The sequence below is a fragment of the Lepidochelys olivacea genome (assembly GCF_965140295.1).
Source record: "Lepidochelys olivacea isolate rLepOli2 genome assembly, chromosome: 11".
Classification (NCBI taxonomy): Eukaryota; Metazoa; Chordata; order Testudines; family Cheloniidae; genus Lepidochelys; species Lepidochelys olivacea.
In genome coordinates, this window is record NC_140421.1 from 70,852,649 (window position 1) to 70,865,659 (window position 13,011).

Consider the following 13,011-nt stretch of genomic DNA (forward strand, 5'->3'; position numbering starts at 1 on the left):
GAGTGTGATCGCAGCTTGGGTAGACCTACCTGAACTAGCTGTAATCTAGCTCGCTTGGGGACATACTAGGGAGTGACATACTGTAAGTGACAAATCTGGTTCTAAATCCCATAATTTAGGTTGGGAAGAGCCATTGTACAAATGGATAAACTATGGCACACAATGGTGGTGATTCTCTCAAGAGCACACAGTGAGAGCCAGATTCAGCAAGGTGCTGTGCACACTCACATTTCATTCACTTCTCTGGTCACTGAAGGCTTTGGCATAGTCAATGGGTGAGATCTTTCCCTTCCTTCCAGCTCCTTTACACCAGGTAAAAGAACCAGAATGGCATAAAGGGGCCCTAAAAGTCCACACCCAGCTGGGGACGGATTCCTCTGCTGCAAGTACTGCAGTGATAGGTGTAAGGATGCCCTCTGAGGACACCCTTTGAAGTCCCAGACCAGACAGCAGAGCTGGGGTGGAAGGGACATGTTGGGGTGGGACCACAGCAGACATCACTACTGAAATTCTGAGCAGCACTGCTGTTAGACAGCTCCCCTTCTCCCCCTGCCAAGACTATTAACTATGCCAAGAGCCTCTCTTGAAATAGCGCAATGGTAGGTGTATGGAAAGAGGGCTTAAAACTGTTCTAGGATTGGTCTACACTACAAACTTATGTCGGTATAACTACATTGCTCACGGGGTGGAAAATCCACATGCCTGAGTGACACAGTAATACCAACCTAACCCCCTGTGTAGACAGTCCTATGTCGATGGGAGGGCTTCTCCTGTTGACACAGCTACTGCCTCTAAGGGAGGTGGAGTACTTATACCAATGGGAGAAGCTCTCCTGGCAGTGCAGCATCTTCACTAAGCCATGCAGCTGCGCCATGGCAGAGATATAAGTGTAGACAAGCCCTAGGGCAGGTCTACACTTAATAAGCTGCAGCTGCATCACTGTAGCACTTCAGTGAAGACAGGACAGCTTCTCTCATTGGCACAGTTAGTTCATTTCCTCGAGAGGCGGTAGTAATGTTGATGGGAGAAGCCTGTCTACACCGGGGGTTAGATCGGTACAACTGCGGCGCTCGGGGGGGGGGGCATTTTTCACAACCCGAGTGACATAGTTATGCCAATGTACGTTTATACTGTAACTGGCCCTAGACTCCTTCCCACTGGGCTATGAGTTCTGAGGTGAACCTTTAAGAGGTGCAGCACAGAATTTCACCCAGTGTCAGCAGTCAGAAAGAGAGCCCCCACATTGTTTCAGAACCCCCCAGTTCTACCCATTAGGCAGCACTGTCTCCCAGTAATTGTCACTGTAGTCAAATAATAATAAGTAAAACATTAATTCTTGCTGAATCTAGTTACACTACAGTTCATTCAGTTATACAGTATCTAAAGCATTACAATTTATCCTGTGAGGGCTTACCCTAAAACAAGCTAGACTCTCCCTGCACCAAACACTGAGGATGGCATATCTGTCTCCAAAGTTCCCAGCAGCCTAGTAAACACTATGGATTTTTCACAGCCCTCTTCATCCCATTCATGATGCTTCTCAACTTCCCCATGGTGAAGCATTCATGCTGAGTACAATGGGAGGTGCACCCACATGTCTGAGGATAGAATTAGGGTATTTGTGTCCAAAGCTGCTCAGGGCATTTGAACAGCTCCAAAGAATGGCGGAATATGCTGTCCACAGAGCTCCCAAATCTGGATCTCACCTAAGACAGCTCACAGCATGCTCCCTTCAAACTAGCAAAATCTACTTCCTATTGGCAGCAATGCTTTTGTAAGGCTGTTTCTGAAATATATATATACTGTGAAATATATTGGACCAGCGCAAGTGGAGACAATGGAGTTGCACTAGGCAGAATTTTAGCTCATTGAATCTTGTTTTAATGAACTTTCACAAATCCCAACCCAATGTAAATAACTTTCCTTCCTACAGCTGCTCACAAAAGAGAGTCATTGTCCTTTCTCACCTGCTTTCTCCACCTTTAACCACTCCTAGCCCCACCAAAAAGTGAGAGTGATATTTGCAAACATGATTCCAGAAAATAATCAATGTGAGTGAGTAACTCAAAGAGAGCAGGACTTCAAAACAATTATTACAAGGAGCAAGACTGCAAGAGATGTTGAAATTTCAAATTATATTTTAGCTGATAATAAATTAAACTATAAATATTTAGGGAGCTGAAATGGTGTTCTGGCTTTATCACTTACCAGAAGAGCGCTCTGGGACTTCTTTCTTTAGGACTGAAGCACTGTCCATATGCACACGGCTCTCTTTTCTTTTCTCACTGTTTATGGTACCTGCAAGATCTGATATCATTCTAGCTCAAGAAATGTAATGTGAAAATTTACTTTATTGGAAATTTACGTCATTTGTTATCGAAAAGCGTGCAAAATAGAATCAAAAACACTTGCTAGGATTGTGGTTCTGGGTCAGATTTTGCCACATTTACTCAAGTTGAGTAGTACTTCACTCCATGAGGAGTCCCACTGAAATTAACACGGTTACTTGAGGAGTAAGGTAATACTCAAATAAGAGTCAGAGTGGCAGAATCTTGCCCTCTGTATTCATAATTAGCATGAACACTAAAAAGAAAAGGATAAAATACTGCTGTCTGGTGACTCTATTTAGAGCAAAGAGATGGATATAGTTTCTATTCATATTAAAAGGATAGAAACATGACAGATTCTGAAAGCGCTATTTCATGGATTGTACGAAATAAATCTTTTGCACTGCTCATATTGAGCTAACGCAATTTAGTTTCTAATTTTCTGATATTTCTTTTCCACTATAATATAAAAGCGACCTTTATCCTCCGAACTGATTAATCCCTGACACTATACTTGTGTTGATTTATTATGAATATGCTGGATCAAGCCAAATGTTAAAACCAAACAGTTTTCTAAAACCTCTGCTAACAAATTACTTGGATAATAGCCAGAAGCCTGGAATCAATCCCTAGTTCTATGTCTTTCTCACCAAAAACATCTGGTCTATGTTAATTACAGTCTGTATTGACTGTAAGATTTAGGTCCTAGATGTTTAAATAAATGAATGCTGATAAGCAATAGTCAATACAGAATAAAAATCAATAGATGTTTCTCTACCAGCTGTTCCTAATGATAGGGAACAGAGAGTATATATACTATGAACTACCTCTTTTAGAGGCTTTAATTTTATTGAGCAAATTATTTCATAAGCCATCATTTGGGGGTTTCATTTTTAACAAAAAAGTAGTAGAGTGTGGCATGGTATTTAATATCTGGCTGAGATTTAAAACTCACACTCCTTATGAAGTATGACATTTTATACTTGAAACCACAGGAACAGTTTCCTACATTTAAGTGCAGAGGAAAATTCTTCAAATTAAATTTGAACTTTATACCTTTTAACTCTCATCCAATCCTCCTCCTCCATGTACTGTGCCTGGGTCTGATGAACATGCTGGTACTGTATCAAAGTCAAATAGACCTGGCTCCTGTCAAATCCCATTCACTTAGCCTTGAACTAAGCATCAATCTTACTGTAGATCACGGTAGTTCATGTTAGCCAGCAGCCACTCCCTCGCATGGACAACTAGCCTGAGGACTACATAAACTGATCACTACAGCTTATTTTGCAGCACCATTGCATCTGGATTCAGGGGAACAGGCACACTAGTGCCTGAACTCAAATCCAGCTGACACTGCTTAGACTCTAGTCCTCCAGTGAACACCTGCCCAGAACGCATCCACTGACCTCAGGAGGAACCTGCATAAGTGCTGGGGGGGGGGATCTGTCTGCATGGCGCTTATTGCAAGATGGAGGCCATAGGGACAAACTGCACTGCTGGAGGTGCTGTCATTCTAACGGGCTGTTCCATGGAAGTCCCTCGGTTGAATGCCCAGAATGAGGAATAAGCATCCTTGGCACTTTCTGGAGAGCCTAGGGAATAACCCTTGTGTTCTGCACAACCCACTCTCCTGTCCAGTGCTGTTCTTTACAGTGCTGAGTGCAACGTGGCTGTTCTGTTTGCCCACTATACAAGGGCCTGATTCTGCCACCTTTGCTCATATTGCCTAGTAATTTACTCTATGAGTTGGCCTGTTGATTTCAGTGGGGATACCTGCATGAGTAAGGGTAAAGAATCAGGCTCTAAATCACTACTTTGGGCTAGATTCTGACTTGGACTGGGCCTAAGCTAGGGGGAAAAGACACTTCTTCACCTCCCTAAATGGGCTGCCCGATCTTAGGTCCAGGCACACAAGGGTAAGGCTACTTACTTCCCTTGGTTGAGGTAAGGCAGTACTAATTTTCCCAGATAGGGAACCAAGGCACAGAGACTCAGGCCCAGATCCTTACAGGTACTTTGGTGTTGCTCTGCTCAGCATTGCAATGCCTAAGTCCTAAGCGGCCTGCTGCCCAGGGGAATTTTCAGCCCCAAACTAGGCACCCAAGCTCCCATACAATGAAGGAAGAGTTTGATGCCTAAGGAAAGAATTTTCAGAAGCCAGCCAGCTGACCTGGTGCACTTGGCTGAGAGGCCAGGGACAGGTGCCTCCCTCTGCTCAAGATCTTTATCTATGAATTCTGTCCTGGAGTGCGGCACCTAAGCCAGGTCAGCCACTTAGGTAACCCATGCTCTAGCAGCAAGCCCTCTCTCCTTGTCTCCTGCTCACATTCAATACCTCTTCCATGCTCGCCCTACATGTCCCTGTGCCCCTAGCTGCCTTTTGTCTGGGTGCGCTGCTGCCCCTCCAGTGCAATGGCTGGCAGGTATCAGGTGTTAGGCATGTTCTGGGCATGCCTACAGGATCAAACTGCCCTCGTGAGATAGGTGATCCTCTGCCTAGTTTGAGAATCTCATTTTGGGGTCACTTGAGCTTAGACCCCGAGCAGCTCATTAGCAGTGGTGTGGCATCAGTACTTAGGTGGCTTTGCAAATACCAATGGCTGTAAACCTAAGCACCTGTGGGATTTAGGTGCCTACATACACCACTAAGGCAGCATTTTCAATGCCCCTGCTTAGCTGCCTTCAAGGATCTTCAAGGGCCAAATGTTATGCCAAAGATCTCATAGGAGGTCTGTGGCAGAGCAAGAAATTGAACCCCCCAGGTCTCATAAGTGCCAGACTAACATCATAACTGCTAGACTAGTCTTCCTTGCTAGGGGTTGGTGCCAGAGGGGAGAAAAAAGTCTCAGAGGCACAATGCCTTCTGGGGCTCCTGCTGGGGTGGTACAATTTACAAATTACTCCTTGCTCAGGACTGGGCCTAAAGGCACAATCCAGCCCTTCATAAAATGCTTTGAAATCTGAGCTGCAATTGCATACTTATTTCTGTAATATTCCATGCTTTACCTTCAGCCCCTCCAAACCCTACCCTCCCTACCCGGCCCCCCACCCCACCCCACAGCTCCCCTTTTAGGACAGCTGTTTGCCAGAAGTTTGACTTTGGAGGAACAAGAGCCTCCATTTTCATAATTGATCTCCTTGTAAGATCACCAGTAACCTATTAAACTTGCAACAAAGACCAATGTGAACATGGTGGCAAGTAGTTTCCTGGCCAGCCGAATTTTTAAACTTCTTTTTACAAGAAGCTAACAGGTGACAGACACTCATAAGTAATATGTTCTAAAAACTACCCTTGCATTTAAGTCTTGTACATTAAATAGACTATTTTCTTTTGTAATACAGAATGGTGAGAAGGAGGAGGAGGAGGTCACTGCAGGAGCTGTGCAAAAGACATGATTTTTGTTTTGAAGAACTTATTATAATTATTAGTGTATTTGTACTGTGGTAATATGTAGCACTTCCAGGTCCCCTTATGCTAGACTTTACATACATGGGCCCTGATCCTGAAGAGACTTACACACATGCTTAATTTTGCACATTATGAGTAGCCTGACTTCAAATAAAGTTAAGCATGCGCACAAGTCTTTGCAGGAACGAGACCACAGAATACAAGTTATCCCCTCCACCAAAGAGTTTACAATCTAAATAGACATAACCAGCAACGGGCAGGGGAAAGGGAATAGAACATACAAGCAGAGTGAACAGTGTGATGATTTGCAGGGGTCATGTGAGTTCCATGAGTTTTTTTTTTAGTTTGGTTGAGGGATTGGGGTTCTTTCTGAGAATAATTTTGGAGTATGTTTTGTTTGTATTAAATGTATTTCAGAGACATAGTGGGTGAGAGGATGGAGATTAGGCCGGATGAGAAGGAAAGAATGAGGAGAGAAAGATGGAGTGTGACACAGAGGGAAATTGGATTGAGCCTGAAGTGAAGAGACTGTGAAGGAAGGGGCAGAAGGGAGCTGGAGCCATCAGCCAATCAGCAGTGGAAAAAGAACATTGAGAGTAAAAACTGTAGAGAGCAGTTTGATGAGATCATCAATGTCCAGAATGATACATAACAATCTGCGCGGTTCCACTTCTCTTTCAAACCTTGCTTTATTCCCTAATTTTCAGAGTGAAAACATGTAGAAACCCAACTTCCCTGGTTTTAGTCCAATAGCCATCTTTGCTGGGAAAATGGGCCATTTGTCACTCAAACACTTGCCTGTTTGTGTTTATAACCAGACTCATTTTCATGGGAAAAATCAGATTTTCTTTTCAAAGTGTAACACTAAAGCACGTTTTTCCACTCAAATGATTCCATTTTCAGTTTCACATCAAAACATAAAAGAAAAACAAACTCTTAGCTCTGACAGGTACTTCCTATGTGACCTTGGGTAAGTCACTTAATTTCTTTGGGTATGTCTACACTGCAGCTGGGAGCAAGCTTCCCAGACCAGGTAGACAGACCTGTTTCACTCTAACACATTAACAACAGCATTGTGGACATTGCTGTACTGACAGAGGCTTGGGTAAGCCACCCAGGTTGAAGCCCACCCCACCCCTGGGTCTGAGCTCAGGTGGCAAGACTGAGCTGCCACCAGTGCTACAAAGTCCACACTGCGATTTTTAGTGCACTAATGCAAGTCTGTTTACCCAGGCTGGGAGGCTGGCTCCCAAATGCAGTGTAGTCAGACATACCTCTTGTGCCTCGGTTTCACATCTGTAAAATGGGACTAAAAATACTTCCCTTCTCCTGCCCTTTGTCCTATCTATTTAGGAGGTAAACTGCGTAAAGTAAGGGCTGCCTCCTGAATATGTACAGCCCCTAGTACAATGAGACCCACACCTCTGCAGGGGCTTCTAGGCACAAACGTAATACAAATCATTAATAAGGGACCATAGAGCTCAATCACCTACTAAGACTTTTTCCCCTCCTTCTCCATCTTAAACATGTCTGCCATTCATTGGGTGGGATTGCAAGAGTTGTGCATGTCCCTGGAAGGAAAATTTTCTGAATAATGAAACTTATACAGACTGCATGTGAAACATGGCCTTTTTCAATCCATCTTGTATCTAGTGATCTGGTCACCTCTCTTTTAAGGACTCACACTTTCTAGCCTCTCACATGCACGCTTGAGTCATTTAGCTATCAGTATTTTAAATAACATTTTCCTTGAGACTCTTAGGGTTTAGAAAGAAAAATACTGAGGTAGGATTTTAGAAGGATTTTGAGCTTTATATACGTTTTAGTTGCTCATTAAACAAGCGTCATTCCTTTTCTCTTGGATGTTTGGGATCTGGGAAGAGGGATGGTAGATGGTAGATGTTCTGTGCCCTACGAAAAAAATGTATATCGCTTAGGAATTAAGGCCAAATCAGCACTTAAACCCACATGTTTTTATGGAAGATGTAGAACTGCTCTGAAATTATGCAAAAAGAGACAGCTGTCAAAAAGGCTACATTAATGGACAGAAAATATACTGCAAGAATTCTAACAGTAATCCACTACTAGGGATCTGAAGAATGACTAGGGGCGAAGAAGACTATGAACTAGATTTGGTCTGAAGTTGGATGCTGCTTTTGAGACTCTCTTTACTGTAGAAGGATGAGGATGAGTCTGAGAACATCTGAGGGTCTGATCCAGCTTCTGATGCACTGTTTCAACAGAGCTGCTCTGGAATTAACTGGCGTAATTACAAGCCTTATCTGGCAATAAGATGTAAATAACCTCCAACCCCAACTGTTCAAAATCATTAGTCAAGCTCCCCAAAATCACAAGATTGACACTGGAATCATCTGATTTGGAAAAATAATAAATTGGGGTGGGTGCCCAAACCTTCTACTTGTCCTTTCATTCTTTTTTTCTACTTTTTTAAGAGAGGTCTGGAAATCTATTTTTTCCAGAATGATGTGTTCTAACCCTGCCTTAGTATTGGAAACAATGTTTCAGTGCTTTTAATGTACTTTCCCTTTCTGCATCACTACCATGTCCTTAATTGCTGACTGAGATGCTTAAAAAATGAAGCCAAAATGAGTGAGTCTCAGTATAAATGATGGAGACTTGACAGGTAGGTATAGCATTTTTTGAATTAAAGGAAGGAAAATGTCTCAAAACTCTTACCAGACTTCCTAGCCACTCTGAAATGAATCCTTTATGAGTATACTTATGTAGGAATGATACTGGAAAAAATATATGAAAACGCCTTTTGTTTTACATTGAAAAAAGTTTCTATTTTCTGTGTAAGAAGTGAACAGAAAACCACCAAAGACATTAGTCTTGATATTTGTACTGTCACTGATGCAGAAAAAATTGGACACAAACAGAATAGCTTCCTTGAAATAACCTTTCTTCCCTGGACTGCTATAGGTTAGAAATTGCGCTAATCCGGGGTTTTCGAAAGTTGCTCTGCCCAGTATATGTACATGTGCACATACCGTACACACCTACCAGCCATGTCACACACATATGCTCCCCCAATACACACAGAATGCCCACAGGGCATCTCATTCCCCCCACCCCTCCACACACACACTTCTTACAGAAACTCCCCCCAACACTCACTCACTCCTCACACATAGCTCCCACGTCTCACACACAAACACCCCCACGCCTTTCCTTTCTCACACACCCCACTTTGCTCGCGCTTGCTCTCACACACACATACATTTCACTGGCCATGACCGCACTCCCTTCCCTTCTATGCCTCATCCCCATCTCTCTCCACACACATCCCCACACATGCACCCCCAGCTGCCAGCCCCAGCCGCAGAGCTCCAGGCTAGCCAAAGAGTACGGTGCAAAGACCACCTGAGTGTATATGAACTGCATCCCCGCAGCCTCCTTCTCCCCCCGTGCCATGCGCACACCACCACCCCCTTCCCCCACCATGGAGTGGAGGCTGGTATTGTTCAAGGGAAAAGAAAGAGCAGCCACATACCTGGCCTGAGAGGCACCAAAACAGGGCCCTGCAGCCTCCAGCTCTGCCAGCCCTAGCAGACACATGAGTCTGCAGAAGGGTTGCCAACCATCCCATATTACGGGGGACGTGTCTTTTTTAAATAGGAAATTGCCTGTCCCATGCTAAATCAGTACAGGACACCTTTTATCCTGTATTTCAACATATTAGAACTATGATCATTATACAAAGCCAGTTTCATTATTACCTCACCTTCCGATGATCTAAAGTTTGTAAAATTAGACAATGTCGTAATGCAGAATCGGTCCCACGACTTACTGAACCAATGGAATTGTAGCGCAGAGGTTCCCAAACTATGGGGCAAGCACAATAAGGTTATCGGGGGGCATGAAAGGCTGGAGTCAGGAGGGGACTCTGTCCAGCAGAGGAAGCGGACAGGACTCTATGTGGGTGGTCTTGGCTGCCAGGACCAGCTCCCTGCCCACCTTGCTCCCCCACTGCTGCAGCAGCCACCACCCAGCAGTTATGCTCCTCTGCTGGGGATGTTGGCAGAGACTCTGCGAGCAGGGAGGCTACACCCCGGGAGTACTCACCCCACTGCCAGACAGAGCCCCTTCCGGACCCTGGCCCTTCAGCACAGCTCCAGGGCACACAGCCCCGGCCACTTGTCCTGCCAGACACAGCCTGTGAGGCACTCAAGGGCTGGAGTCAGCAGGGGGCTCTGTCCAGCAGGGGGTCAGTACTCACCAGTGTATCTTTCCACTCCCCCCCCAACCCGGGACCTTCAGTGCTGCCCTGTTTACTTCCAGACTTGGGTCCTGACAGCCAAGACTGCCCAACTGCTTCAGGGAGGGGAAGGTTTCCTCAACTGCAGCATGGTTAGCACCCCCCATGCCCCGTGGTACTGGGCACCCCACCCCTGGTCTCCATGGGCCCAGGGTACTCTGCCCCCGGAAAGTCCCGCATTTTCAAAATACAATGTTGGCAACCCTAGTCTGCACAGGGTGACCAGATAGCAAGTGTAAACAATCGGGACGGGGGGTGGGGGGTAATAGTTGCCTGTATAAGAAAAAGCCCCCAAAACTAGGACTGTCCCTATAAAATGAGGACATCTGGTCACCCTAAGTCTGCAGCACAAGGGCAAACGCAGGCATAGGCGGCAGCCGCAGGCCCATTGGCTTCCATAGCAACGACGTGGGGGGGGGGGGGGCGCGGGGAGGCTTGGCATCCAGTTGCTAAGGGAAGGAGAGGAGGCTGACAACCACTGTAACTAGGTGTTCTGGGCACAACAAGCAGCCTCCAGCAGGCCTGGGCCAAGCCAGTCTGACCTGCAAGGAGTGAAACAAAAGCCACCGTGCTGGTGTGATGATAGGCTTCAGCAGCAGCCTCAGACTGGCCCCATAGTGCAGGGTCAGACTGCCCCAAGAAGGGGCCCAAAATCATGGGGCTTTGGGGCCTCCCGAGTGGCTTCTGATCAGAGCCACCAGAGAGAGGTTGTGGCACCAGCTTTTCTATTGTTTATTAAGGGGCAGGCAACCCCTTCCACCCCCACTCACCCCCCTCCGGCAATAAACACAGCCGCGGTATTTTGGATGGGAAAGCAGTGAGGTCAAGACAAGAGGAAAAGCCGAAAGCATGTCGCACATGTAAGTAAACATCTCACCTGGTGGTTTGGGGAGCTTTCAGGGAATGGTTTGTTTGAAAGGCAGGTTTGGAAAGAACCAGGCTCATAAAGTTTAGTGCTGTGGAAAACCCTGGATGGGGTGGGATGGGGAAGGAGTATCTGTGTGTAAATTCACCGAGTGGAAAAAACCTGGATGTACTGTTTGTGTGTGTTTGTGTGAATTAACCCATTTGAAAAACCTGGATGTAGTGTGTGTGTGTGTGTGTAAATTAACCCAGTTGCAGAGAGAGAGAGTGTGTATGAATAAATTAACCCAGTTCCATTTCTTGCTGTGCAAGGACCCAGGAAGATGTTTCCATCCTTTCTCTATGGTTACTTCGCAGTATTGCCAGTACCAGGAGCTAAAGGGGACATTGCCGCATTTTGTCGACTTGCAAATCATGCTTATGTCTTATTTTTTTTAACATATCATTGTTAAAAGTAACACCTAAAATTTATCTGAGAGGAATTAGAGAGAAAAACTTTTCCCTCCAGTTTGTTTACTTTGCTCACTTTGTGTATAGTCAGTTTCACGGTTTATCTTCTATAATTAGTCACTTTCCCTTCCTGTTTGTGTTGATTATCAACCATCAAGAGAGAAGAGAAAATCATATAAAAATATAAACAAGGAAAAATTGAAATGGACTAGTTTTCAAGCCGAAAATATTATTTTGTATTGTTTTGTAAAAGCACTCCAGGCAACGTATTAACTATTACTCGCTGAATTTTCAAGGGGGATTAGTGATTTCAGATGCCTCCGTTTTTAGGTGCCCAACTTTAAGGGTCCTGATTTACAGCGTGTGCCTACACTTCAAGCTGGGGGATTGATTGCCAGCTCAAGGAGACATATTTGGGCTAGCTCCACTGGAACTAGCATGCTAAGAATCGCATAGCTGTGACAGCACAAGCAGCAGGAGGGGCTAGCCACCATAGTAGGTATTTAATATCTGTGACAGGCACACCCTTGGGCAGCTAGCCCCTCCTGCCTGTGTTGCCATGGCTACATTCTATTTTTTAGCACTCTAGCTCTCACTAAGAGTATCCGAACTTCAACTTTTAAAGTAATTAACAGGCATAGTAAGAACTAGTTTGAACCCTTTTAGGAAGTAATCTTAAAGCTCATCTTCACTGCAATTAATTCGAGTTATAACACAAATGTTTCCCCTAGTGCAAGTCCCATCAACGCACAGATTAGTCCACAAACTAATGGAGGGGGTGTGCTTTAAACTCAAGTCGACTTGCCTGTTAGAGGGTCGAGGCTACAGTTCAAGTTAGTATAACTCATCAGCTGCTAACACTGTCTTTCTATGCTGCTAATTTAATTACTCTTTGCAACTGGAGTTTTATTTTGTAGAGTGGCTTCTCTCACTCAAGTTAGGCTAACTCGGGAGAAGTTAAGTCAAGTGTATATATTTTGAGTTAACTCTGCAATGAAGAAATAGCCTCTGATACAATTCTTTATTGAACATCATTTAGCTTAAATCAGGGCAGGGCAGGGTGTTACAAGGTTGCCTATACAACAGTGTTAATCGGTTCCTCCAAAATGATACACAGTCCAGCTACCACAAGGTAAGAGCTTGTGCAGGTTCTATTCCAAACCAAGAAGTGAAGCTGGTGAGATAATCCAGCTACATGCACCTATAGTTAGCTGGATCAGTCTGTGTGATCACTCCATTCAGATATACATAGGTGTCCATAGCATGGGGATGGTTGCAGTGTTCAATACAAATACTCACAAGTACATAGCTGAATAATCTGCCAGCTGTACGCAGCTGAATTAAGTAATTGCAATGCACATTCACTCCAAGTAACCACAGGTTTGTGTAGTTAGATGATTGCATGTCATATGTTCAACATTTGCAAGGATGGTTGCAACCTATAAAGGGTGCAGAGTGTTGTATTCACTTAGGGCTGCTTAGGAAATGCTCAACATAGCATACTTTCTAAACTATTCTAATGGTTAACATTTGCATACAGATATACTTTTGTTCCACACACAACAGGAGATTTTCACAGATGTATTTGCATCATATATTTTCCTGCTGAGTGTTCTTCTAACTTTACCAGTTCCTCAACCTTTTATGTGGCTTATAAGAGCTTGAGCAGTAACTTCTCA

The 13,011-nt window shown here is 44.6% G+C and overlaps 1 protein-coding gene across 1 annotated transcript in view; it reads left to right on the plus strand.

Annotated features, from left to right (window-relative positions):
- Positions 1 to 10,489: 10,489 nt before the first annotated feature.
- DRC11 (dynein regulatory complex subunit 11) overlaps positions 10,490 to 13,011 on the plus strand; it is a 160,049-nt gene continuing 157,527 nt past the window's right edge. Inside the window, exon 1 of the mRNA XM_084643329.1 lies at positions 10,490 to 10,878. Within this exon, the coding sequence (XP_084499455.1) occupies positions 10,868 to 10,878 (11 nt within the window). The 5' untranslated portion in view covers positions 10,490 to 10,867. The remainder of the gene's footprint in view (positions 10,879 to 13,011) is intronic.